Source organism: Amblyraja radiata, chromosome 35, assembly GCF_010909765.2.
Source record: "Amblyraja radiata isolate CabotCenter1 chromosome 35, sAmbRad1.1.pri, whole genome shotgun sequence".
Classification (NCBI taxonomy): domain Eukaryota; kingdom Metazoa; phylum Chordata; class Chondrichthyes; order Rajiformes; family Rajidae; genus Amblyraja; species Amblyraja radiata.
Window position 1 is genome coordinate 6,443,195 of NC_045990.1, and position 23,930 is coordinate 6,467,124.

A 23,930-nucleotide genomic window follows, 5' to 3' on the forward strand; every position below is an offset into this window, starting at 1 on the left:
TTGATTACACATCACAAACATTAATCTCATTACGATTTGAGCGACTTACCGTGCGCAGATTTTTAGCAGGAGCGAATTTAGAGCACCTTCAGGTCGCCGAACTAGAATCAATCAATAAATCAATCAATCAACCTTTATTTTCACCTTGCAAAGCAACAGTTGTACAATGCAAAATGAGAAGACATTTCCCAGGGAATACCGGAGCATCGCACATAAAACTTAAAGATTTCACACATAAAATAAAAACAATCCAGTCCCTGATAAAACAGTACGAATAGTTAAAACGTGCAGGTAAAAACTGCAACATTAAAATACAAGTAAAAACAGTCATAAATTGTCCAGGGCAGTTAATTTAAGTGGCCAGTGCCAGAGTTATTAAATTGTCAGTGCAAAAAGCAGCAGAATCAGGTGGAGTGACTGTTTAGCAGCCTCACAGCCTGTGGCTGGAAGCTGTTTAGCAGTCTGGTTGTCCGGGCTTTAATGCTACGGTATCTCTTGCCTGATGGCAGGAGATCCAGGTGTGTGTGTGGAGGGGGTGCAGTCTGTCCTTTGCTATGCTCAATGCTTTTTTTCAGGCAGCGGCTCTGGAACAGTTCTTGTACCGAGGGTAGCGAGATGCCAATGATCCTCTCTGCTCCCCTCACTACCCTCTGCAGAGACTTCCTGCCTGAGCAGTTACAGTTGGAGTACCACATGTTCATGCAGTACTTGAGCACAGACTCCACCGTGCCCCTATAAAAAGTCCTGAGGACCTTGGTGCGGAGTGAGGCGTGTTTGAGTTTCCTCAGGTAGTGCAGTCGCTAATGGGCCCGTTTATATGCAAAATATGCAAAACAAGGTAAATTACTGTAATCCATATACTTATGTTCCCAATTGTAACTCTAACATATATAAAAGTGTGATTTATCATGTGATTTAAGTCATTTAAATTACTTTCTGAAACATTGGGGGTGGCACAGTGGTAGAGTTGGTGCCTTATGCCCCTGTCCCACTTAGGAAACCTGAACGGAAACCTCTGGAGACTTTGCGCCCCACCCAAGGTTTCCGTGCAGTTCCCGGAGGTTGCAGGTGGTTGCTGGAGGTGGCAGGTAGGGAGACTGACAAAAACCCCCGGGAACCTCCGGGAACCGCACAGAAACCTTGGGTGGGGTGCAAAGTCTCCAGAGATTTCCGTTCAGGTTTCCTAAGTGGGACAGGGGCATAACAGCACCAGACACCCGGCTTCAATACTGACTATGGGTGCTCTCTGTTCAGTTTGTACGTTCTCCCTGTGACCGCATAAGATTTCTCTGGGTGCCCCCGTTTCATCCTACGCTCCAAAGACTGACAGGTTTGTAGGTTAATTGGCTTTGGTAAATTGTAATTGTCCCTAGTGTGTGGGATAGTGCTAGTGTAAGGTGTGATCACTGGCCGGCACAGACTCGGTGGGCCAAAGGGCCTGCTTCCATGGTGTATCGCTGAAGTCTAAAGAAACAGTTGCTGCTCATCTGGATATTTTAGCAAGATTTCAGCCTATTCGAGGTGCAGTTTTGAGGTATGACTGTTGACAGGATACCAAAGAATGCTGTTCACCTGAAAGCTCAGACAGAACCTTCATTCCATATCTGATCTAGAAGATATTACCTCCAATTGTGCAACATTCACTAAGTATGACACTATTGTACAGCTGGGTCATGTGCTTAAACATCTGGAGTGTAATCTAAATCCATGACTTCTCTGGAGGCAACAGTTTTATCAATAGAGGCAAAACTGATCATTTTGGCAATAAATTAGTTTTTGTTTTGGCCTTTTAGAGAGAGAGGGGGGGGAGAGAGAGGGTGGGGAGAGAGAGAGGGAAGAGGTAAGAGAGGGGGGGGGGGAGAAAAAGGAAGAGAGGGGGAAGGGGGGGAAAAGAGAGGTGGGGGGGAAGAGAGGGGAGGGCAGAAGGGGTGGGAAGAGAGGGGGCGGGGGAAGAGAGGGGGCGGGGAAAGAGGGGGGGGGGAGAAGAGAGGCGGGGGGGGGAAAGGGAAGAGAGGGGCGGGGGGGGAAGAGAGGGGGGGGGGAAGAGAGGGGTGTTGGGGGGGAAGCAGGGGGGGTGGGGAAGAGAGGGGGGGGGGGAAGAGATGGGGTGGGGCGGCAAGAGAGAGGGGGGGGGAAGAGAGGGGGGGGAAGAGAGGGGGGGGGGAAGGGGGAAGAGAGGGGGGGGGAAGGAAGAGAGGGGGGGGGGGAAGAGAGGGGGGGGGGGGAAGAGAGGGGGGGGGAAGAGAGGGGGGGGGGAAGAGAAGGGGGGGGGGAAGAGAAGGGGGGGCGGGAAGAGAGGGGGGGGCGGAAAGAGAGGGGGGGGCGGAAAGAGAGGGGGGGGCGGGAAAGAGAGGGGGGGGGGGAAAGAGAGGGGGGGGGGGAAAGAGAGGGGGGGGGAAAGAGAGGGGGGGAGGGAGAGGGGGGGAGAGAGGAGGGGGGGAGAGGGAGAGAGAGAGATATCTTATTTTTGTTGACTAAAGTACAAGAATTGCAACTATGATTCCTGTTTTTTAAATTGCATTTCATAGTTTGCTGCGGACCAACTAGTACAGATAATTTCACTATTGAGAAACAATGCTCCCAGTGCACTGCTCACCTTTCTCACCGCCTTCGACAACTATGTCCAAATCGAAATTCTTACATTCCTGAATACCCTTGGGCATCATTGCATAATAAGTTGTCAAAATCTGCACAAAAAAAACAAAGTTAGGGGTTACCTGTCAGAAGTTAAACCACTGATAAAAATAGAGAAATATAGGAATAGCAATATTTAAAAATACATACATTATACATTTTATATCAGGTACCTCATAGACTGTCATCAGTTCAATTCTTAATCTTCCTTCATTAAACATTCTCCAATGGAAGTGTATCTGTTTTATTTATTTTTAATGGATCATTTGGTTGGCTGGACTGAGGTTATTAACAATGCTAGGTATAGAAACATAGAAACATAGAAAATAGGTGCAGGAGGAGGCCATTCGGCCCTTCGAGCCAGCACCGCCATTGATTGTGATCATGGCTGACCGTCCCCAATCAATAACCCGTGCCTGCCTTCTCCCCATATCCCTTGACTCCACTAGCCCCTAGAGCTCTATCTAACTCTCTCTTAAACCCATCCAGTGATTTGGCCTCCGCTGCCCTCTCTGGCAGGGAATTCCATAAATTCACGACTCTCCGGGTGAAAACTTTTTTTCTCACCTCAGTATTAAATGACCTCCCCTTTATTCTGAGGGTCGAGACCCTTCTTTGGACTGAGGGTGGAAGTCACGGATATGATTTACTTTTGATTTGATTTCTGTGATCGGTTGTAAATTATGATCACTCTGTATATTACAAATTGGATATAGAAGCACAATAGGTTTATGAATGATTCACAAGGCTGACACTAGAACTGAGAAGGTGTATATTGAGAAACCAAATGACTTGTTTCAAATAAAATTGACTCCAATTATGTTCATTCATTGCTTTCCTTCTCCTTCTTTTCTCTCCCCACCCCCCCCCCCTCTTCTCTTTCTTCCTCACTCTTTAATTATCTTGCACTTTCCTTCATCCATCCATCTCTCTTCCCTTTTCTCTCACCCTTCAAACCCCAGGCCCGCATCCCCCACCTCACTCGCTCATCCTCTGCCTCCCATGCCAACGCCATTTATGCAGCCACTCCTGTTCTTGACACAATGGACTTGGTTATCCATGATTCAAACAGAAGTTGGAAAGGGTACAGAGAAAAGCTGGAAAGGTTACAGAGAAGATTTACGATGATGTTGCTGGGACTAGAGGGTCTGAGCTATTGAGTATTGAGTATTTGGTTGAGTATTTTGGGACTCTATTTCTTGGAGCGCAGGAGGATGAGGGGTGATCTTATAGAGGTGTATAAAATCATGACAGGAATAGATCCAGAGTAGGTGAATCGAGGACCAGAAGACATAAGTTTAAGGTAAAGGGGAAAAGATTTAATAGGAATCTGACAGGTAACTTTATCACACAAAGGGTGATGGGTGTATGGAACAAGCTGCCAGAGTTGGTCGTTGAGGCTGGAACTATCCCAACATTTAAGAAACAGTTAGACAGGTGCATGGATAGGGCAGGTTTGGAGGGATATGGGCCAAACATGGGCAGATGGGACTAGTTGGCTGGGACATGTTGGCGGGTGTGAGCAAATTGTGCCGAAGGGCCTATTTCTGAATGGTGGCCGATTAGGAAAAGGGGAGATGCATCGAGACCTGGGTGTCATGGTACACCAGTCATTGAAAGTAGGAATGCAGGTGCAGCAGGCAGTGAAGAAAGCAAATGGTATGTTAGCATTCATAGCAAAAGGATTTGAGTATAAGAGCAGAGAGGTTCTACTGCAAAAGAAGAGATAAAAACATACCTACCGCAATAACCTACCTGACCTCCCGGTGGCTCAGCACTTCAACTCCCCCTCCCATTACCAATCCGACCTCTCTGTCCTGGGTCTCCTCCATTGCCAGAGTGAGCAACAGCGGAAATTGGAGGAACAGCACCTCATATTCCGTCTGGGGTCCTTGCGTCCTTATGGCATTAACATTGAATTCTCCCAATTTGGCTAGCCCGTGCTGTCTCCTCCTCTTCCTTAACCCTCTAGCTGTCTCCTCCAACCCTCCCATCCGCCCGCCCTCGGGCTCCTCCTCCTCCTCCCTTTTTCCTTCTTTCTTTCCCCACCCCCCATCAGTCTGAAGAAGGGTTTCGGCCCGAAACGTCGCCTATTTCCTTCGCTCCATAGATGCTGCTGCACCCGCTGAGTTTCCCCAGCAATTTTGTGTACCTTCGAGGTTCTACTGCAGTTGTACAGGGTCTTGGTGAGACCACACCTGGAGTATTGAGTACAGTTTGTCTCCTAATCTGAGGAAAAACATTCTTCCAATAGAGGAAGTACAGAGAAGGTTCACCAGACTGATTCCTGGGATGGCAGGACTTTCATATGAAGAAAGACTGGATAGACTCGGCTTGTACTCGCTAGAATTCAGAAGATTGAGGGGGGATCTTATAGAAACTTACAAAATTCTTAGGGGGTTGGACAGGCTAGATGCAGGAAGATTGTTCCCGATGTTGGGGAAGTCCAGAACTAGGGGTCACAGTTTAAGGATAAGAGGGAATTATTTTAGGACCGAGATGAGAAAATCATTTTTTACACAGAGAGTGGTGAATCTGTGGAATTCTCTGCCACAGAAGGTAGTTGAGGCCAGTTCATTGGCTATATTTAAGAGGGAGTTAGATGTGGCCCTTGTGGCTAAAGGGATCAGGGGGTATGGAGAGAAGGCAGGGATGGGATACAGAGTTGGATGATCAGCCATGATCATATTGAATGGCGGTGCAGGCTCGAAGGGCCGAATGGCCTACTCCTGCACCTGTTTTCTATGTTTCTATGTTTCCACACTGCATCACACTATGACATTTTGACTCTAAGTGGGAATGGGGAGTATCTATGATCCAACACCATTGGTAGGTGTCTACAGTTAAATAGTTCGGATTGGGGAAGATGTTTACTATTCTAGGCTGCATGTGACCGGCAAAAGGACTACACGTTGTATGAGGAATGCATTAATTTACTGCATTAAGTTGCTTTTGTAATAATCATGTTCTTTAATGACAATTAATTGTCAACCCTAATTATAATAACCCTAAATACCATTTTTTTAAGAAGCATTTTGAAAGCTTAATTACGTGTTCATTTACTTTTCACAGTTTCCTTCCACTTTGACTGAGAACTTGTGATGATAGATGGACAGTTCCCAAAGTCATATGCTATCATAAATGGTAAATGTATCCATTATTGGTTCCATGCTTTCTCCTCTCAAAAGAGAGAGACTGCGTTTTCTGTTTGTCAGTATAGAGCAGTTCACTCCTTCCATGTGAATAGATCATAATGTCTCTCCCACGTCTTTCGAATTACAGGTGCTCCCCGTGTTATGAAAGATCTATCTGACTTATGGAAATTCATCTTAACGCCAAGAACTTTGCAATTTTTCTTGGGTCCACACCATTGACAATTTCCTAATCTTTTCACCTTGCTCTTTGATCAACCTCTCCATGGTTCAGGACCGGATTTACGTATAACCTAGACAAGCTTAAGCTTCGGGCTTCGAGATCTAGGGGGGGCCTACTCACCTCGCTGCCTCACTGGACCCGTCGAACCGCGCCGCCCCACCGACCATCCGCCCACCGGGACCTCCTACTCTTTGCCCGCTGTCCCTGGCCACTCCACCGCCCTCCAGCAGCCGTCGCCTTACCTGCAGCCTGGACTCAGCACCGGGCCTGAAGTTTCCATGCTGCAGACTCCCACTCCCCCGGGTTTGACTGCGCTGGGTCCTAGTGCTAGTCCCCCAAACCTGGTCATCTCAGTGGCTGTTCCACTGGGTCTTCCCCATTCCCCTCAAACCATGTGAGCCCAGCTCTTCCCCACCCACGCTACAGTCCTCATACCCCGCCCCCCCCCCCTACCCCCTAACCACCCCTCCAGGTAAAGCATCCCCCACTCCGCAGTGAATCCAATATGTATTTTAAAACTGACTGTTTAATGACAACATACAGTAGGATCTAAAAGTGTCACCCTGTCACTGTAGGGTAGTCATGGTCCTCTAGGCGTGGGGGTGGGGGATTGGGGGGGGGCTTCACAAGTGAAATAGCTTAGGGCCTCCCATCATCTAAATCCGGCCCTGCCTTGCTTACAGTGAAGTCTTCCGATGATCAGTTCAGCATTTCACCCTTCACCCATCCACAGTGTAATTATTGGCTTGTTTGTTTGTACCGAGCCGGGCTATTTTCTCTCTGGTATCTACCAAGATGTTTACCCCCCCCGTATTCTATGTTTTTTCTCTCTGAAATATTCCTCCATGTTTTCTCTCACCGATTTAAAATCAGGACTTTTCTAAATTTTAATTCTGCTATTTTTCTTATTTGCATTCGGCACATTGTGGCACTTTGAGCCTGTTGCAGAAAGGGAAATGAGTGAACAGGAGTAATAATCATTCATCTTATCTGACTGTTGTCTATCAAGAGTCGGGTGCTTTAAATTGAATTGTGGTCACTCTATTGTATAAAGTACCGTAAAAACAATGACATTTTTTTTCCATTGTTTTTTTAATTTATTGTCAAAGGTCTGCAGAAAAAGGGCCATTAATAAATCCAGAAGGAATTTACCCAAATAAATGCTAGAAATCAACACTTACTTTTATTGATCCTTGTCCATGACCATTTGCAGTTACAGTAAAGTTTTCAAAAGCATTAAACTGAAATTACAAAAACAGAGATCATACATTAGTCTCAACAAGTAAAAATATAATGAAACAGAACCCAGATAAGACTACTCAGGTTTGTGCACCAATATCTTTAATAAATGACATACAAATACTTTATGCTGTCATATTCTGACAAAGGACAAACGGGCATGGAGGTAATTCCGACATTCCTTCCTTGTTCTCAGGATGTGATTTATGGGATAATATAGAGAGTCCTTGTTGTGCAGTACTGCTGGCATTTGTGGTGGTGTCAGGGTGGGGTGAAAGCTGGAAGAGAGGAGGGGCAGGACAAAAGGCCGGGGATGAAAAGACAAAAATCGTGAGGTGAAACCAGATGAAAGGGGTGACATATGTGGGGAGAAATGGGCGTGTTTAGGTGGGGCACAGGGAAGAGTGGGAGAGAGGGGGAAAAGAGTGTGGGGGCGTGGTGTTTGTGGGTTAGTTACCTACTTACCTAATATTGGAGAATCCAAATGTCCATACTGTGAATGCCCCTGTCCCACTTCTAATGCCCCTGTCCCACTTAGGAAATCTGAACGGAAACCTCTGGTGACTTTGCGCCCCACCCAAGGTTTCCGTGTGGTTCCTGGAGGTTGCAGGTGGTTGCCGGAGGTTGCAGGTAGTGGAAGCAGGTAGGGAGTCTGACAAAAACCTCCGGGAACCGCACGGAAACCTTGGGTGGGGCGCAAAGTCTCCAGAGGTTTCCGTTCAGGTTTCCTAAGTGGGGCAGGGGCATAACACTGTAAGCTACCAAAATGGAATATGAGGTGTTGCCCCTCCAGTTTATGTGTGGCATCACTCTGGCAATGAAGGAGGCCCAGGACAGAAAGGTCAGTGTAGGAGAGGAGTTAAAATGCTTAGCATCCAGGAGATCCAGCACACATACACACTAAAATCCTATACTTCCAGCGGCAGAAGTCCACAGGAAATGGAGGAGAGAGATGTGTGGTGCGTCCGTCACTGTTGCCATTGGAAACCAGCACCAATGCGTCGCTAATGTTTTCAACGATGATGAATGAATGCATGAACCACTTAGGTGAAACGATCACCAATGTTTCGTGAAACAGTTTACATGGTCTCACCGATGTAAAGCAAGCAACATCGGGTACACTGAACACGGTATCGCTTCTGACTCCTCTCACTTTCTGCAAGTTAAAGGTATAGCCATGGTACTCTCATGGTTTCTAGCTATGCTGGCCTTTTTGTTGCTTACATCGAACAGCCCTTGTTCCAGACGTGCACAGGAACCACCCCTCAACTCTTTCTCCGCAACATTTAAGACTGCATCAGGGCTGCCTTCTGCAATGTCATCATTCAACTCCTCGGTTCATTCATCGTATACCACCCCCTGACCAGGTACCTCCCCGTGTGACCACAAGAGAAGTAACACTTGTCCTTGTACCTCCTTCCTCGCCTCTATCCAGAGTCCCCAGCAATCCTTTCAGATGAACCAGATGCACACATGCACCTCCTCTAACCTCATCTACTGCATTCCATGTTCCTGATGTGGCCCACTTTACATTGGTGATACTATGGGTAGAGTCAGTACACTTGCACTAGGTCTGAGAAGGCCTACTGGCTCTCCCAGTTGCTAAACATTTTAACTTCCCTTTCCATTCCCAGATTGACATAGGTGATGCTACATGCAAACTGGTAGAACAGCACCTCATATTTTGCTTGGGGTGTTTACAACTTAACAACTTCTCAAATTTTTGGTAACTAACTTACAACCACCCCATTTTCCTTCTTCTCTCCCACTCTACCGCAACCCACATGGATTCACACACATTTCTCCCCTTCCCCATCCCCTATGTTCCTTCACAATTTGGACCTCAATCCTTATCTCACATTTTGTCTATTCAACCCTGGCGTTTATCCAAACATCTGCCCCCTCACCACCACTTTCTCCCTTCACCTGTATCAACTTATCCCAGGCTCTATCCTGTCTCTCCTCTTCCAGCTTTCTCTTTCCTCCCACTGCAATATCTGAAGAAGGGTTCTGACCTGAAACGTCTCCTGTCCATGTGTACCAGACCCGTTGAGTTACTCCAGGACTTCATGTATTTTCAAAAGTACACATCAGACTCTTATACATCAGGCACATCAAGATGGCCAAATGACTTGTTACTGTCAAAGATTTACTTAATATGTATTTGTTATTCAGATTCATTATTACTGCATATTGAATTCATTTCTATAAGTTAGTGGGTGTAGAAAAAATACTGAGAGCATTAAGTACAAGTTATAAACATCACTTTAGAAAATAACATTACAAATGATCAAGAATATGAGCAAATGGGGATAAGCACTTAAACCTTCTGAAGAAGAATATGTACCAACCGTTCTTGATCTTGTGGAATATACATCTGGACGGATAGACCATTGAAAAGAAAGTTGCTTGCTGGGAATGGATAGGTCAATATCCAAGTCACTCTTCTTGAACTGAGGAGCATCGGTCAAATAAGTGGCCTGTGCTTGAAGCGCAACTATGGTTGCCTGGAAAGTAAAATGTTCTTGTTGAATATATTTGCTGATATTTCCAACACAACACCCATATTCACTAAAGTTGTGTGGAGTAACATTAGATCGAGATAGAGTCGTACAGCATGGAAACAGGCCCTTTGGCCCAACTTGTTAATGCCGACCAACATACCCTAAAGTGAGGGTACACAAAAATGCTGGAGAAACTCAGCGGGTGCAGCAGCATCTATGGAGCGAAGGAAATAGGCAATGTTTCGGGCCGAAACCCTTCTTCAGACTGATGGGGGGTGGCGGGGAGAAGGAAGGAAAAAGGGAGGAGGAGGAGCCCGAGGGCTGGGGGATGGGAGGAGACAGCTCGAGGGCTAAGGAAGCAGAGGAGACAGCAAGGGCTAACAAAATTGGGAGAATTCAATGTTCATGCCCGCATGATGCAGGCTCCCCAAGTGCAATATGAGGTGCTGTTCCTCCAATTTCCGGTGTTGCTCACTCTGGCAATGGAGTGAGTCCTACAGTGAGTACCCTAAAGTGAGTCCTATTTGCCCGCGATTGGCCTTTATTCCCCTATCCATGCACCTGCCAAATGTTGTCCTTTTCAATGTTGTTCTTGTACTTGCCTCAATAACTTCCTCTGGCAGCTTGTTCCATTTACCCACCACCCTCTCAGTGAAAAAAAGTTGCCTCTCAGGTTTGTATTCAATCCTGCCCCTCTCAACGTAAACATGTGTCCTCCTGGGTATAAATAATCTGTCCATTCACTCTCTCTATTCCAATACTGATTTTATACACCCCAATTACATTACATGATGAGTTTCTTATTAAATTTCCACCAAAACATTCAAATAAACGAGAGGTTTTGAAAAACGTTCCAGAAACGATTCCCAAATCGGGAATGACTTATTTGAGGAAGGACATTCTTGCTATTGAGGGAGTGCAGCGTAGGTTTACAAGGTTAATTTCCGGGATGACGGGACTGTCATATGCTGAGAGAATGGAGCAGCTGGGCTTGTACACTCTGGAGTTTAGAAGGATGAGAGGGTATTTCATAGAAACAAATAAGATTGTTAGAGCTTGGACACGCTAGAGGCAGGAAACATGTTCCCGATGTTGGGGGAGTCCAGAACCAGGGGCCACAGTTTAAGAATAAGGAGTAAGCCATTTAGAACGGAGACGAGGAAACACTTTTTCTCAGAGAGTGGTGAGTCTGTGGAATTCTCTGCCTCAGAGGGCGGTGGAGGCAGGTTCTCTGGACGCTTTCAAGAGAGAGCTAGATAGGGCTCTTAAAAATAGCGGAGTCAGGGGATATGGGGAGAAGGCAGGAACGGGGTACTGATTGGGGATGATCAGCCATGATCACATTGAATGGCGGCGCTGGCTTGAAGGGCCAAATGGCCTACTCCTGCACCTATTGTCTATTGTCTATTGACTCTCAAATGTAATTTAAAAAAATGCTTAGTGATAATCTACTGAGACTTCAGAAGTAATTAAGTTCTAGTTACTTTGAACTTTTATATTTCTCAAATGTTTAGAAATTGTTCTTTAGACACTGCTAAGTGCAGTAAACTTCCAATAAATTGTTATTCAACTAATTGGAAATCACACTGGTCTGTCCGGCTCATGTGGTAATATTTCCTATGCTCCACGTCCACTCACTGGGGCTCTGGATGCTGTTCATTCATCGAGCCTGGGTTCCTGTAATTCCCTTGAAACTTACTAGGTTCTATTTCCACACTCCCTTCCAACTTCAGGTTCACTGAAAAATGTATTATTTTACTACTGTTTAACGTAAATAAGTGAAATAAAAATATGTGCAAAGTGCAGAAAACCTGCTCATCCAACCACCAAAGTCGAAAGTATGCTGTATTTAGGGAGTTTGCTATGTTTCATTATAAGGGAAAAAGATGGGTCAAAATGCATTTTAAGAGACACTAAATACCTCACCAACCTACTCTCTTCTAAGCTTTTTATGTTCAGTTTCACCAAATGTGTTTCCTGAATCAATGCAACTCCACATCCTAAATTTTTGAGTGGGCTCCGAATTTTTCTCCTCTTTATGGGGTGATTTAAACTGTGGACATTGCAACTTACTATCTTTAAATTAGTCCTTATCTCTCGTTGTGTAATCTACTAGTTGCTTTCTATACCATTTGTGTTTCTTGCTCTGGTTAGTCTGTGAATATCCGCTGTACTCAAAATACAATTTACTAAGGTTCGATGTCACAATAAAAAACTTTTGCCAAACTAATTGATCAAGCTTTTCCCTTTGAGAATAGGGAAGATTCAAACAAGAGGACATGACTTCAGAATTAAGGGACAGAAGTTTAGGGGTAACATGAGGGGGAACTTCTTTACTCAGAGAGTGGTAGCGGTGTGGAATGAGCTTCCAGTGGAAGTGGTGGCGGCAGGTTCGTTGGTATCATTTAAAAATAAATTGGATAGGCATATGGATGAGAAGGGAATGGAGGGTTATGGTATGAGTGCAGGCAGGCGGGACTAAGGGAAAAAAGTTGTTCGGCACGGACTTGTAGGGCCGAGATGGCCTGTTTCCGTGCTGTAATTGTTATATGGTTATATGGTTAAACTAACAAATCAATAAACAATAAACAAATCATTAAATCAATATACAATAAAACTTTGCACATAGGACAAAAAATATATAAAGCAAAAAGGGACTTACTACCCAACAAACCCATCTGGCCACCTTAAACTGACTGGTGTACCAGTTCCTCGTAAAAAGGCGAAGAGATGTGACTAGGTCTCTCCTGGGTAACCCACTTATGTGTAGTTGCGACTCCAGTAAGGCTGCTCTAAATCCCACTTTGGGACTTTTGATTTACAATTGTAAACAAAAATAATGGCAGGTATCTTCCCCCCCCCCCACCCCACCCGAAAATACATGTGCAGTTGGACTACCTGTGTAGAGCTGTAGCCTCCTCCATATTCACTCCGTTTTGACAGCCATTTCACTAATTTTCCAGCTTGGTCATACTGCTTCTGCTGCAAGAGGAATAGAAGGGCATATCCCGTAGCTTCAATGGTGTACCGAGAGTTAGAATCTCCTCCTACTGGCCAGTGTGATTGGTCTAAAAAGATGCAAGAGAAACATCGTTTTAAGTGAAAAAAAGTTCAATTTAACGACAGCTTCTGTTTCTCGAAGAAACAAGGAACTGCAAATGCTGGTTTACAAAAAATGACACAGAACACTGGAGTAACGCAGTGGGTCATGCAGCATCTCTGGAGAGCGTGGATAGGTGATATTTCAGGTCAGGACCCTTCTTTCTTCAGAATAATTGTGGAGGGGGTGGGAAAGAAAGCTGGAAGAGAGGAGGGCCATGACAAAGCCTGTCAGCTAATAGGTTGATACGGGTGAGGAGTGTACAGGTTTTTTTTATAGGCAGATGTTGGAAAAGGCTACAGATGAAAAGACAGAAATGAGGACTGAAGAGTCGTGAATCGTGAATTCAGAAGAAGGAATGCAGGGAGAAGAGGAGGGGAGGGGAGAACTGGGAAGTGGAGTATGTGGGGGAAGAAGGTAGAAAGGGGGGAATTACGTGGGTAGAAGGAGAGGGTTACCATTGGGTTGTAAGCCACACAAGGCGTCTACTTCCAGTTTGCATGTGGCCTCACTCTGGGAATCGAGGAGGCCCAGGTGAGAAAGCTCAGTATGAGAATGTGAAGTGCTGTAAAAATGGTTAGTAAACCGGAGATCCAGCAGGGGTTGGCGGACCACACGCAAGTGTTCTGCGAAACAGTTGCCGGCTCTTTGCTTGGTTTCGCAAATGTACAGGAGGCCACATGGGGAACACTGGACGAAGCAGGTGAAGTTAGATGAGATGCATATGCACCCCACATCTCACTTGGAAGAACTGCTGGGGTCCCTGGGTGGAGCTGGAGGGACGAGGTACAGGAACAGGTGTTACATCTCACGCAGTTGCAGGGATAGGTACCCAGATAGAGGGTAATTTGGGTTGGAAGAGATGATTGAACCAAGGACTTGCAGAAGGAGTGGGCTCTGCTGAAGGCAGAAATGGGTGAAGATGGGAAGATGTGAGTAGTGGTAGGATGACGTTGGAGATGCCAGAAATGTCATAGGATGATGTGTTGGATGCGGGGGTTGGTGGGGTAATAGGTAGGGACCAGGAGACGTCTATCCTTGTTCTGTCTGACGGCGGGGGGGAGGGAAATAAGAGCAGTGCTACAGGACACAGAGGGGATGCGGGATCAATCTATGACAGAAGGGGGGGAACCATATTTACAAATGAAAGAGGATATGTTGTATGTCCTCGAATTAAGGCACAAGAACTAATCAGACTTACCTGCTGAAGCAAATTTCATCACAACTTCCCTCTTGTGTGTACCCAAGAGTGAAAGGGCGTAAGCTGTAAGTACTGCACCGTAGGATCCCTGAAGGGCATCTATGTGATCCTCCAGATATGCTGCCCCTTTCTCGATACTGTTTTCATAACTCTAAAATTAAGAAATGATATTTTGATGAGACCAAGATTGGTGTATTGTGTTCCGTTTTGGTCACTATATTATAGGAAAGATGTTGTCAAGCTGGAAAGGGTGCAGAGATTTACGAGGATGTTGCCAGGACTCAAGGACTTGGGCTACAGTGAGCGGTTGAGCAGGTGAGGATTGTATTCCTTGGAGCTCAAGAGGATAGGGATGATCTTATAGAGGTGCACAAAATTACGAGAGGAATTGATCAGGCAAATGCACAAAGTTTTTGGCCCAGACTAGGACAACCAGAGGACATAGGTTTAAGATGTTTGTAAAATTATTGGCTTACCCCTACCATCCCTTGAATCACTTTACCACAAACGGACATTACACAGAGCACGCAAGATCATCTCTGACCCCACTCATCCTGCACACTTAAGAAATGAAGATCTTTCCTGGTCCGAGAACACTAACGCAATTATCAAAAAAGCTCATCAGCGCCTCTACTTCCTGAGAAGATTACGGAGAGTCGGATTGTCAAGGAAGATTCTCTCTAACTTCTACAGGTGCACAGTAGAGAGCATGCTGACCGGTTGCATCGTGGCTTGGTTCGGCAATTTGAGCGCCCTGGAGAGGAAAAGACTACAAAAAGTAGTAAACACTGCCCAGTCCATCATCGGCTCTGACCTTCCTTCCATCGAGGGGTTTTATCGCAGTCGCTGCCTCAAAAAGGCTGGCAGTATCATCAAAGACCCACACCATCCTGGCCACACACTCATCTCCCTGCTACCTTCAGGTAGAAGGTACAGGATCATAAAGACTGCAACAACCAGGTTCAGGAATAGCTACTTCCCCACAGCCATCAGGCTATTAAACCTGGCTCGGACAAAACTCTGATTATTAGCAACCACTTTCTGTTATTTGCACTACCAGTTTATTTATTCATGTGTGTATATATTTATATCATGGTATATGGACACATTTATCTGTTTTGTAGTAAATGCCTACTATTTTCTGTGTGCTTAAGCAAAGCAAGAATTTCATTGTCCTATACAGGGACACATGACAATAAACTCACTTGAACTTGAACTTGAACACTATGCCTTTCAGCTACTGCCTCTGGGAGGCGTTACAGGACAATTGCCTCCAAAACAAACCGCTTCAAAAACAGTTTCATTCCCACTGCAATTAACATTTTAAACTCTGTACGGTGAGGAATAAGAATAAGCATGGCCCTTATGTATTATGTAATGTGTCTGTCTGTATGTATATCTATGTTATATGTTTAATGTTTGATGATATGTTGGAACCTGTACCGAGCTGTACTGATAACAAATTCCACCAGCCTGGCTGTGTGGTCATTAAAATACAATACAATACAATACAATGAGGGTGGGGGGAGGAGAAATAATAGAAACCTGAGGGGTAACTTTTTTTTACACAATGGGTGGTGGGCATATGGAATGAGCTGCCGGAGGAGGTAGTTGCACCAGGTACTATCATAACATTTAAGGGACATTTGGACAGGTACATGGATAGGATAAGTTGAGAGTGTTATGTGTGAAGCGTGGGCAGGTAGGGCTAGTATAGATGGGGCATGTTGATTGTAGTTGACAAGTTGGGCCAAAGTGCCCGTTTCCTTGCTGTATGACTCTATGATTCTCTCAAGTGTCAAGAGAGTTTATTGTCAGGTGTCCCCTGTAGGACAATGAAATTCGTGCATTGCTGCATTTTTCTATAATTCTATTTGCATTAAACAGCTCTTGATTACACTTATCCCAATCTCACAACCCAACCCAAGCTGCAGGTTGTCTCTCTCCATTTGATATCGCCACTTAACACACCCTCCAATTCCGGCCATATGTCCAAACGTTTAAATTTCTCCAAGGGTTGACATGATTCCGTTAGCGAATTCAGACTTAGTCTGAGATGTTAATGAGACAATCTATTATTTGTGTGTTTGTTGATAGAACTACATTTTGAAATTTGCCACAAAACAAAATAGGAATTCAAATGTAATCTCAAGTTACCAAGTCTCCCAAACGCAATTGAACTGTCTTTCATAGCTCGTTATCTTGCAACTTTGACGTGCTGTCGTGCTAGAATTAACTTAATACCAGCTTTGGCCATATTAATTGAGAGTAAATCTTGACCATCACTCGTACTTCTTTGAAATAATTAATCCACCAGATACCTTATGTTATAAAATGAAAATGATTTACCACAACATATTGTGAGCAAGCACTTCGAGCTTCAATGATTGCAATCAGCACAAATGCAGTTAATGGTGCATGGTTTTCCTTGGATTCTCCATGGATTCCTCCCTAAAGGACATGAATGCATGTGAAAAATATACAAGATTTGAACAATATCTGAATTGTCAAATAATGTTTAATTGAACCGATATCATTGTGTTGAATGATCAATGGCCGAAAGATCTCTGTAATGGAACAAGAAGTTGTAAAATGGCTAATAACATTCAGTTTACATTCAATTTTGTTTGGATAGTAAATGTTCGCATCTTATGTGAATAATAGGAATAAATCTCCTTTGTTGCTGATGAATTTCCTTTCTAGTTCATCAAACCTCTTTAATTTTCAACTTGTCTTTTAAAGTTTCTGTCTACTTTTTATTTTATCTTCATCATGTTGAACCACCTCAATCCCACTTTTCCCTCTCTTCTATGCATTCCTTTGTCTCCACAAAAGTTTCAAGCAAACAAGCAAATGGCATGTTGGCCTTCATAGCGAGAGGATTTGAGAACAGGAACAAGGAGGCCCTACTGCAGTTGTATAGGGCCCTGGAATAACCTGGAGGCCAAATCTGGAGTATTGTGTGCAGTTCTGGTCTCAATTGAAATCTGGAGTATTGAGGGAGTGTAGTGTAGGTTCACTAGGTTAATTCCCGGGATGGAGGGACTGGCATATGATGAAAGAATGCGTCGACTGGGCTTATATTCACTGGAATTTAGAAGGAAAGGACTAGATCTTATAGAAACATATACATTTCTTACGGGATTGGGCAGGTTAGATGCAGGAAAAATCTTGCCCATGTTGCGGGGAGTCCAGAAGCAGGGGACACAGTTTAAGAATAAAGGGTAGGCCATTTAGGACTGTGATGAAGAAAAACCTTTTCACCCAGAGAGTTGTGAAAGGGGGAAATCTTCTAAGACAGAGATGAGAAAAACATTTTTCACACAGAGAGTGGTGAATCTGTGAATTCTCTGCCACAGAAGGTAGTTGAGGCCAGTTAATTGGCTATATTTAAGAGGGAGTTAGATGTGGCCCTTGTGGCTAAAGGGATCAGGGGGTATGGAGAGAAGGCAGGGATGGGATACTGAGTTGATCAGCCATGATCATATTGAATGGCAGTGCAGGCTCGAAGGGCCGAATGGCCTACTCCTGCACCTATTTTCTATGTTTCTATGTTTTCCAGGGAAGAATAAAATCTCACTTTTACCTAATCTGTCCTGAATGAATCACCAGATCACAGTGATGTGCTCAACTCATACCCTCTGAAATGGGCCAGTACCTCATTTGGTTCAAGAGTTGTTAACAAAAACAGATGAGTAGGTGCTGCTTACTTCCTGTGAAAACTGTCCCACATGTCAGTGACTTAACCTGTGAGTATTACATTATCTTATCATTCTATTTTTCTATGCAACCAAAACATGTTTTTAAAGCATTTTACTTACAATCATCTCTCCATGAATTACTGGACCAATTTCCTCAAAGTGACCATCAGGTTTCTGTCTGTTTAATATCAGCCACCTAACAGCTCCACAAAGTACATGCGGCTCAATTGTGATCATGTTACGCGCCATAGCAAACACTTTAGCCACATAGGCAGTCAACCTGCACATAGAGAAACGCAACATAAATGTATTCCATTAGAAACCCCAGGGTAGGAATTCATCCTCATTGTACCTATGTGATTTGAAGCCGATGGCCAGAAGTAAAACATCATCTCTTACTGCATTGCCTGCCTTTCACATTTAGAGTGAGAAAAAAAGATAGACATTCTGAAATGCAACATTTAGAAAAAAAATCAAATGAAAGAAATCTTACCCAGAGACCTTATCAATACTATTGTGATTGTTAATTCATTCATGCTATCCTTTGGCAACCAACTTATTTTAAATGGAATATCTATACTTTGATGTAAGTGGAAATGGTTCACAACTTTGGCCCAAGTTGGCCAAGACACCTGTCCAAATGCCTTTTAAATGTTCTAACTGTATCCGCCCCTGGTACTTCATTTGGCAGCTCATTCTACATAAGCACCACCTTCACTGTGAAGAAGTTGTCCCTCAGATTCCTTTTAAATCTTTCCACTCTCACATTAAATCTAGTTTTAGAATCCTGCAGCTTAGGTAATAAATGGTAGCTATTCAACTGTTCCCAGGGACACATTCAGAGACTGACATCGAGTGCTGCTGGAAGATCATCAACTCGGTGAAAGACACTCTTTGGTCTGCCCGAGCGTTGTTCACCACCCAGCGGAGCGGGATGTCCGTCGGGGAATGTTACCGACTGGCCCGCTGCAGACTGCAGGAGTACGTGCTGAGGGACGCACTGAAGCTCGGTGCAGCCAATGCCAAGGCACAGTCTAGGGTCCTTCTGCTGCTGGACATGGGGGGGCAGGGTGTGGTGGAGACACCCCTCAAAAATAAGGGAAGGGATCCCACGCCAGTGGGCCACATGAGTGGCATGGGTGGGGGATAAATTTGTGAAATTTGAGCAATGTATGTAGACTGTATTGAATAATTTGTATAGCCTCCGAAAATGTCGGATTAATTTTTTGCACGGTTCATGTATTGCATATATTTATTACCTTAATAAAGTCTATTTTGATTTTTTTTTTTTAAAAGGTAGCTATTCAACTTATCTATGCCCCTCATGATTTTATACGCTACCATACGGCCACTCTCGGGCTCTTAGTTTCCTTGGTAAAATGAACCAGCCTCTCCTTATAACCAAATTCTCCAAACTCGCTAACATCCTAGTAAACAATTTCTAATCTCTTTCCAGTTTAATAACATCGTTCCTACAGATGAGAGACCAGAACTGTACACAGTATTTATGATATCCCCTTACTAATCTTGAACAGTTATAACATGGTGTACCAAGGGAAGGAAGACAATGACATTTTATATTGAAATAGAACATACAACAGCACAGCACAGGAAAAATTCCTTTAATCCAGAATGCAGGTGCCAAACATGATGCCATCTAATTTGCTTCCACCACTCTGTTTAAAACACATTTCTTAAACGTTTCCCCTCTGATTTTAAAGCTATTCCCTCTACAGTACAATCCTGGGGAAATGTTTATATCTACCTTAACAATGCCTCTTATAATTTTATATTCTTCTAACAGATCTTCCCTCAATCTCAAAATGCAACACCTCACACTTGCCTGTATTAAACTCAATCTTCTATTTCTCTACCCATATCTGTAACTGATCGATATCCTACTGGATCCTTTGATGGTCTTCATCATTGTCTAATTTTGCGTTGTCTGCAAACATACAAACCCACACATCTACATTTATATCCAAGTCAATTAGATACATCACAGGGACAGAGTTCCCAGACATGATCTCCGTGGAACACCAGAGCTTACAGACCTCGATACGGAATAACACCTTTCCACCACTACTCTCAGTCCACAATGGTTAAGCCAGTTCTAAATCAAAACTACCAATTCACTGTGGATCCCAGAAATCTTAAACCTCTGGATCAGCTTTCCATAAGCAACATTATCAAATGCTTTACTAAAATATATCCAGAATACAAATGCCAAACATGATGCCATCTAATTTGCTTCCACCACTCTTTCTTTAAAACACATTTCTTAAACTTTTCCCCTCTGATCTGATAGATTTCTGGATAATGATTTTAATTAATAAATCAAAATCTTAATCAATTTGGGAAGCTATGACCTGCCACGGACAAAGCCATGCTGACTGTCCCTGATTTTCCCATTTTCTTCTAATTGCAAATTCACCAATGTCAGTCTGGAAATTCAGCTTGTAACGTACCATGTGCTGGCTTCACGGTATGTGAAAGCCGCAAAAGAACCTTCTTCCTTGCGATATACCAGTTCTTGGATATAACCTGAGTGAAGAAAAGAAAGCAATAAAAAACAAAAGTCAATAAATTGCAGAGTATCCAAACGGTGACACAAAATGTTGGGAAAACACGTCAAGAAATGTTGACATGCACTCATGCCTTTCTCAACAGTGTACCTATGCTAAAACCACATTAAAGATACATTCACGATGCCTTATTGTGAAAATTCAAATTGGTATTTATGATCCCAACTATTGTTTGCATAGAAAATGGAATTTCTAACCCAGAAGTCAATCTAAAATCATCAGTTATGATATCTACAGGCATTCTTGCAACAACCGCAGCATGGATACATTCAAGATATGGAACAGCTCAACCATTATTCAAGGTATAAATGTACAGGCATGACATTGTCTCAACGCTACAGCTTCAGATTGCTCCACTTCTATGCTCACGTTGCACTGCTTCCCTTCCAAGAGGAAACTGAACAGTACATTTGTTAAGGTATACAAAAAAGCTGGAGAAACTCAGCGGGTGCAGCAGCATCTATGGAGCGAAGGAAATAGGCAACGTTTCGGGCCGAAACCCTTCTTCAGAAATGTATTCAGTACATTTGTTAAACTATTTACCGTTTAACTACTGTTTTACAGTTAGTTCTATATCTATATACACACTAATACCTTGTCTGCTAAGATCACCTCAGCTGCGTGGATGCATTTCTTACCTTCCATTTATCCATTTTGTGTGCTAGCGATCTTCTTGAATCACCTCCTCCTGAAGAACAGGCTACGGATCTCAAATGGATGCTAAATTTCTATCCTAACTTGCTATAATTATCCTTTAACCCAACATCTTAATTATTCTGAACTTCGGGCTCTCAATCGTCACATTTTTGATATCTCGAAAAACCAACAAATGGTCCACACTTGATTCATACCTCATATGATCTTGAACCCCTCAATAATGTAACACCCCATGGCATACCACACCATACCTTATGGTACCCACATTCTCAAATTTACACATCAATTCTTATATTCACCAATGTCAACTAAAGACCATTTACAGTGACCATAACTTGGTAATTGCCATGGTTTTGAAGATCAATTTTCAATGTGTCAAATATTCCATTAATCTTCGGGGTTGCCTGAATTGCCTGCCACACTCCTGCCATCACAGCATTCCAAGGCCACTTTCTACAGGTGCTGCCTGACCCACTAGAATTTCTGCAACATATGTTCTTAAGTGAAAGGAGCATAATTAGTCCATTCGGCCCATCGAGTCTACTCTGCCATTCAATCATGGCTGATCTACGTCTCCTAATCCCATTCTCCTGCCTTCTCCCTATAACTTCTGACACCACTCATTCCTGGGATCATTCTCGTAAACCTCTTTTGGACCCTCTCCAGAGCCTTGGATATGGGCACAAAATAGCTCACAATATTCCAAATGTGGCCTGACCAGTGCCTTATAGAACCTGAGCATTCTATTCCTGTTTTTATATTCTAGTCCTCTTGAAATAAATGCTAGCATTGTGTTTGCCTTCCTTACTATCGATTCGACTTGCAAATTGACTTTTTTGGGGATCCTGCACCGGCACTTCCAAGTGCTTTTACAACACCTCCGATTTCTGGATTCCCTCCACATTTAGAAAATAGTCTACACCTTATTCCTATTACCAAAACGCATGACTCCACACTTTGCTACACTGTTATGTTGTGTAACATGTGTTTTACTCTCGTTTCGAAAGTTGCATTACAAAAGCCATTTTGTCAATGGTCAAAAAGTGAATTTCAGACTCACATTAAAAAAGATTTTCCCTCTGAATGTTCCATGTCCCGGGGGATTTTACTTACTTTGACCAGTCAGCAACATGGGTTGTACCTGATCCCAAGCCTCATCAACTTCTCTATTCAATCCCATAATTTGCTTAATGTCTATTTATCTTTCGGTCATGGCCTTGAATATACTCCTCATTTAAACATCCACATCACCACAATCTTCAGTGATAATCAGCAGTAAAGATTAAGCATTATTATAAACTATACATAAAAATCTCTGTGATGAACCTTGCAAAATACATTAGGTGGTGATACTTCATTTTTCAAACCGTTTACGTATTATTTCAGATGAAACAATTTACATGTAATGCCCCTGTCCCGTTCAGGAAACCTGAATGGAAACCTCTGGAGACTTTGCGCCCCACCCAAGGTTTCCGTGCGGTTCCCGGAGGTTGCAGGTGGTTGCCAGAGGTTGCAGGTAGTGGAAGCAGGTAGGGAGACTGACAAAAACCTCCGGGAACTGCACGGAAACCTTGGGTGGGGCACAAAGTCTCCAGATGTTTCCGTTCAGGTTTCCTAAGTGGGATGGCCGCATTTCAGTATTGTTCTGTACCTGTCTGAATGTTCTTCAGTGCCGTTTCTCTGGCGGCCTCTCCCACCAATGGCCATTCATTTTTTTCGTCCAGATATTTTACAACAATCACAACCGGAGTCATTGATGCCATATTCTGCTCGCCGCTTCCCCTCGGAATTCTGATTAGATGTTTCAGTTTCAATCCATCGATAGTTTTTTCAATAGATTGAGTTAAAAGATCACCTGTTTCATTGATAAAATAAATTTAAGAGGAACAAGTTCAAGTTCAAATGAGTTTAATGTCATGTGTAGGTACACAAAAATGCTGGAGAAATGCAGCAGCATCTATGGAGCAAAGGACATAGGCAACGTTTCGGGAAGGACAATTAAATACTTGCTTTGCTTCAACACACAGAACATAGTAGGCATGTACTACAAAACAGATCAGTGTGTCCATATACCATTGGATAAATATATACACACATGAATAAATAGACTGATAAAGTGTAAATAACAGATAATGGGTTATTAATGATCAGAGTTTTGTCCGAGCCAGGTTTAATAGCCTGATGGCTATTCTGTCAAATATCTGAGCATATCCATAAGTGCTATGTTTCATTGATGGAGTATCAACAAAGCTCTAAAGTAATTTTATGTACTTATACATAGGAATTTAATTTATTTCATTCTCTGGGAAATGTGTTTAATTAATCAACTTGAAGGTTACTGAAAATGTATGCTGTGGATTATTGTGATGGGGAAGGCATCACCCATAATGCCCATTTTGTCCATATCCCTGTAAACCTTTTCTCACCATATATTTAAATGTGTGTTAAATGTTGTAAATGTATGTGTCTCTACCACATCCTCTGACAGCTCGTTCTACACACCCATTAAACTATTTGTGAAAAAGTTGCCCCTTAGGTCCCATTTCCCCTCTCACGTTAAGCATATTCCACATATTTTATACTCTCCAAACCTGAGTAAGAGTGTGACTATTCACCTTATTTGGCACAACTCTATTCCCCATGCATTTATTTATTTTTTTGAGGTATATATCTATTATATATACTCAGGAAAAGTTTTCCATCATTCTCGGATTTTTCATTCCATGAGATTTCATTTTCACTTGCCTGCAAGTCAATTACAAGACATATTTCTGGCCAGCATGACGGAATGGTAGTTAAAAACATATCCTGACTAGTAAACTAGTGCTTAAAAATCTAATTTTAAATTGGGTGATAAATAAAAGTCACCAGGAGAGGAATAGTAAAAGCAGTAAGCTGTTCCAGATCCATATTCCAACCAAAATAAAGAGAAAA

At 43.3% G+C, this 23,930-nt stretch overlaps 1 protein-coding gene across 3 annotated transcripts in view; it reads right to left on the minus strand.

Moving 5' to 3' along the window:
• The window catches only part of LOC116966058 (complement C3-like), a 209,170-nt gene that overhangs the window by 143,469 nt on the left and 41,771 nt on the right, over window positions 1-23,930 (minus strand). Inside the window, exons 24-33 of one of the 3 annotated variants that reach the window (XM_033012204.1) lie at window positions 22,648-22,851; window positions 20,223-20,298; window positions 17,875-18,034; window positions 16,403-16,504; window positions 14,054-14,204; window positions 12,651-12,820; window positions 9,600-9,755; window positions 7,191-7,250; window positions 2,597-2,687; window positions 9-101 (exon numbers count right to left, since the gene is read on the minus strand). The exons of 1 other annotated variant lie outside the window; for it this stretch is intronic. In XM_033012204.1, coding sequence (XP_032868095.1) covers window positions 46-101; window positions 2,597-2,687; window positions 7,191-7,250; window positions 9,600-9,755; window positions 12,651-12,820; window positions 14,054-14,204; window positions 16,403-16,504; window positions 17,875-18,034; window positions 20,223-20,298; window positions 22,648-22,851 — 1,226 coding nt within the window. In that variant the 3' untranslated portion in view covers window positions 9-45. Of the gene's footprint in view, window positions 1-8; window positions 102-2,596; window positions 2,688-7,190; window positions 7,251-9,599; window positions 9,756-12,650; window positions 12,821-14,053; window positions 14,205-16,402; window positions 16,505-17,874; window positions 18,035-20,222; window positions 20,299-22,647; window positions 22,852-23,930 lie in introns of those variants that run through there. One more of the 3 variants, XM_033012203.1, reaches the window with a different exon arrangement.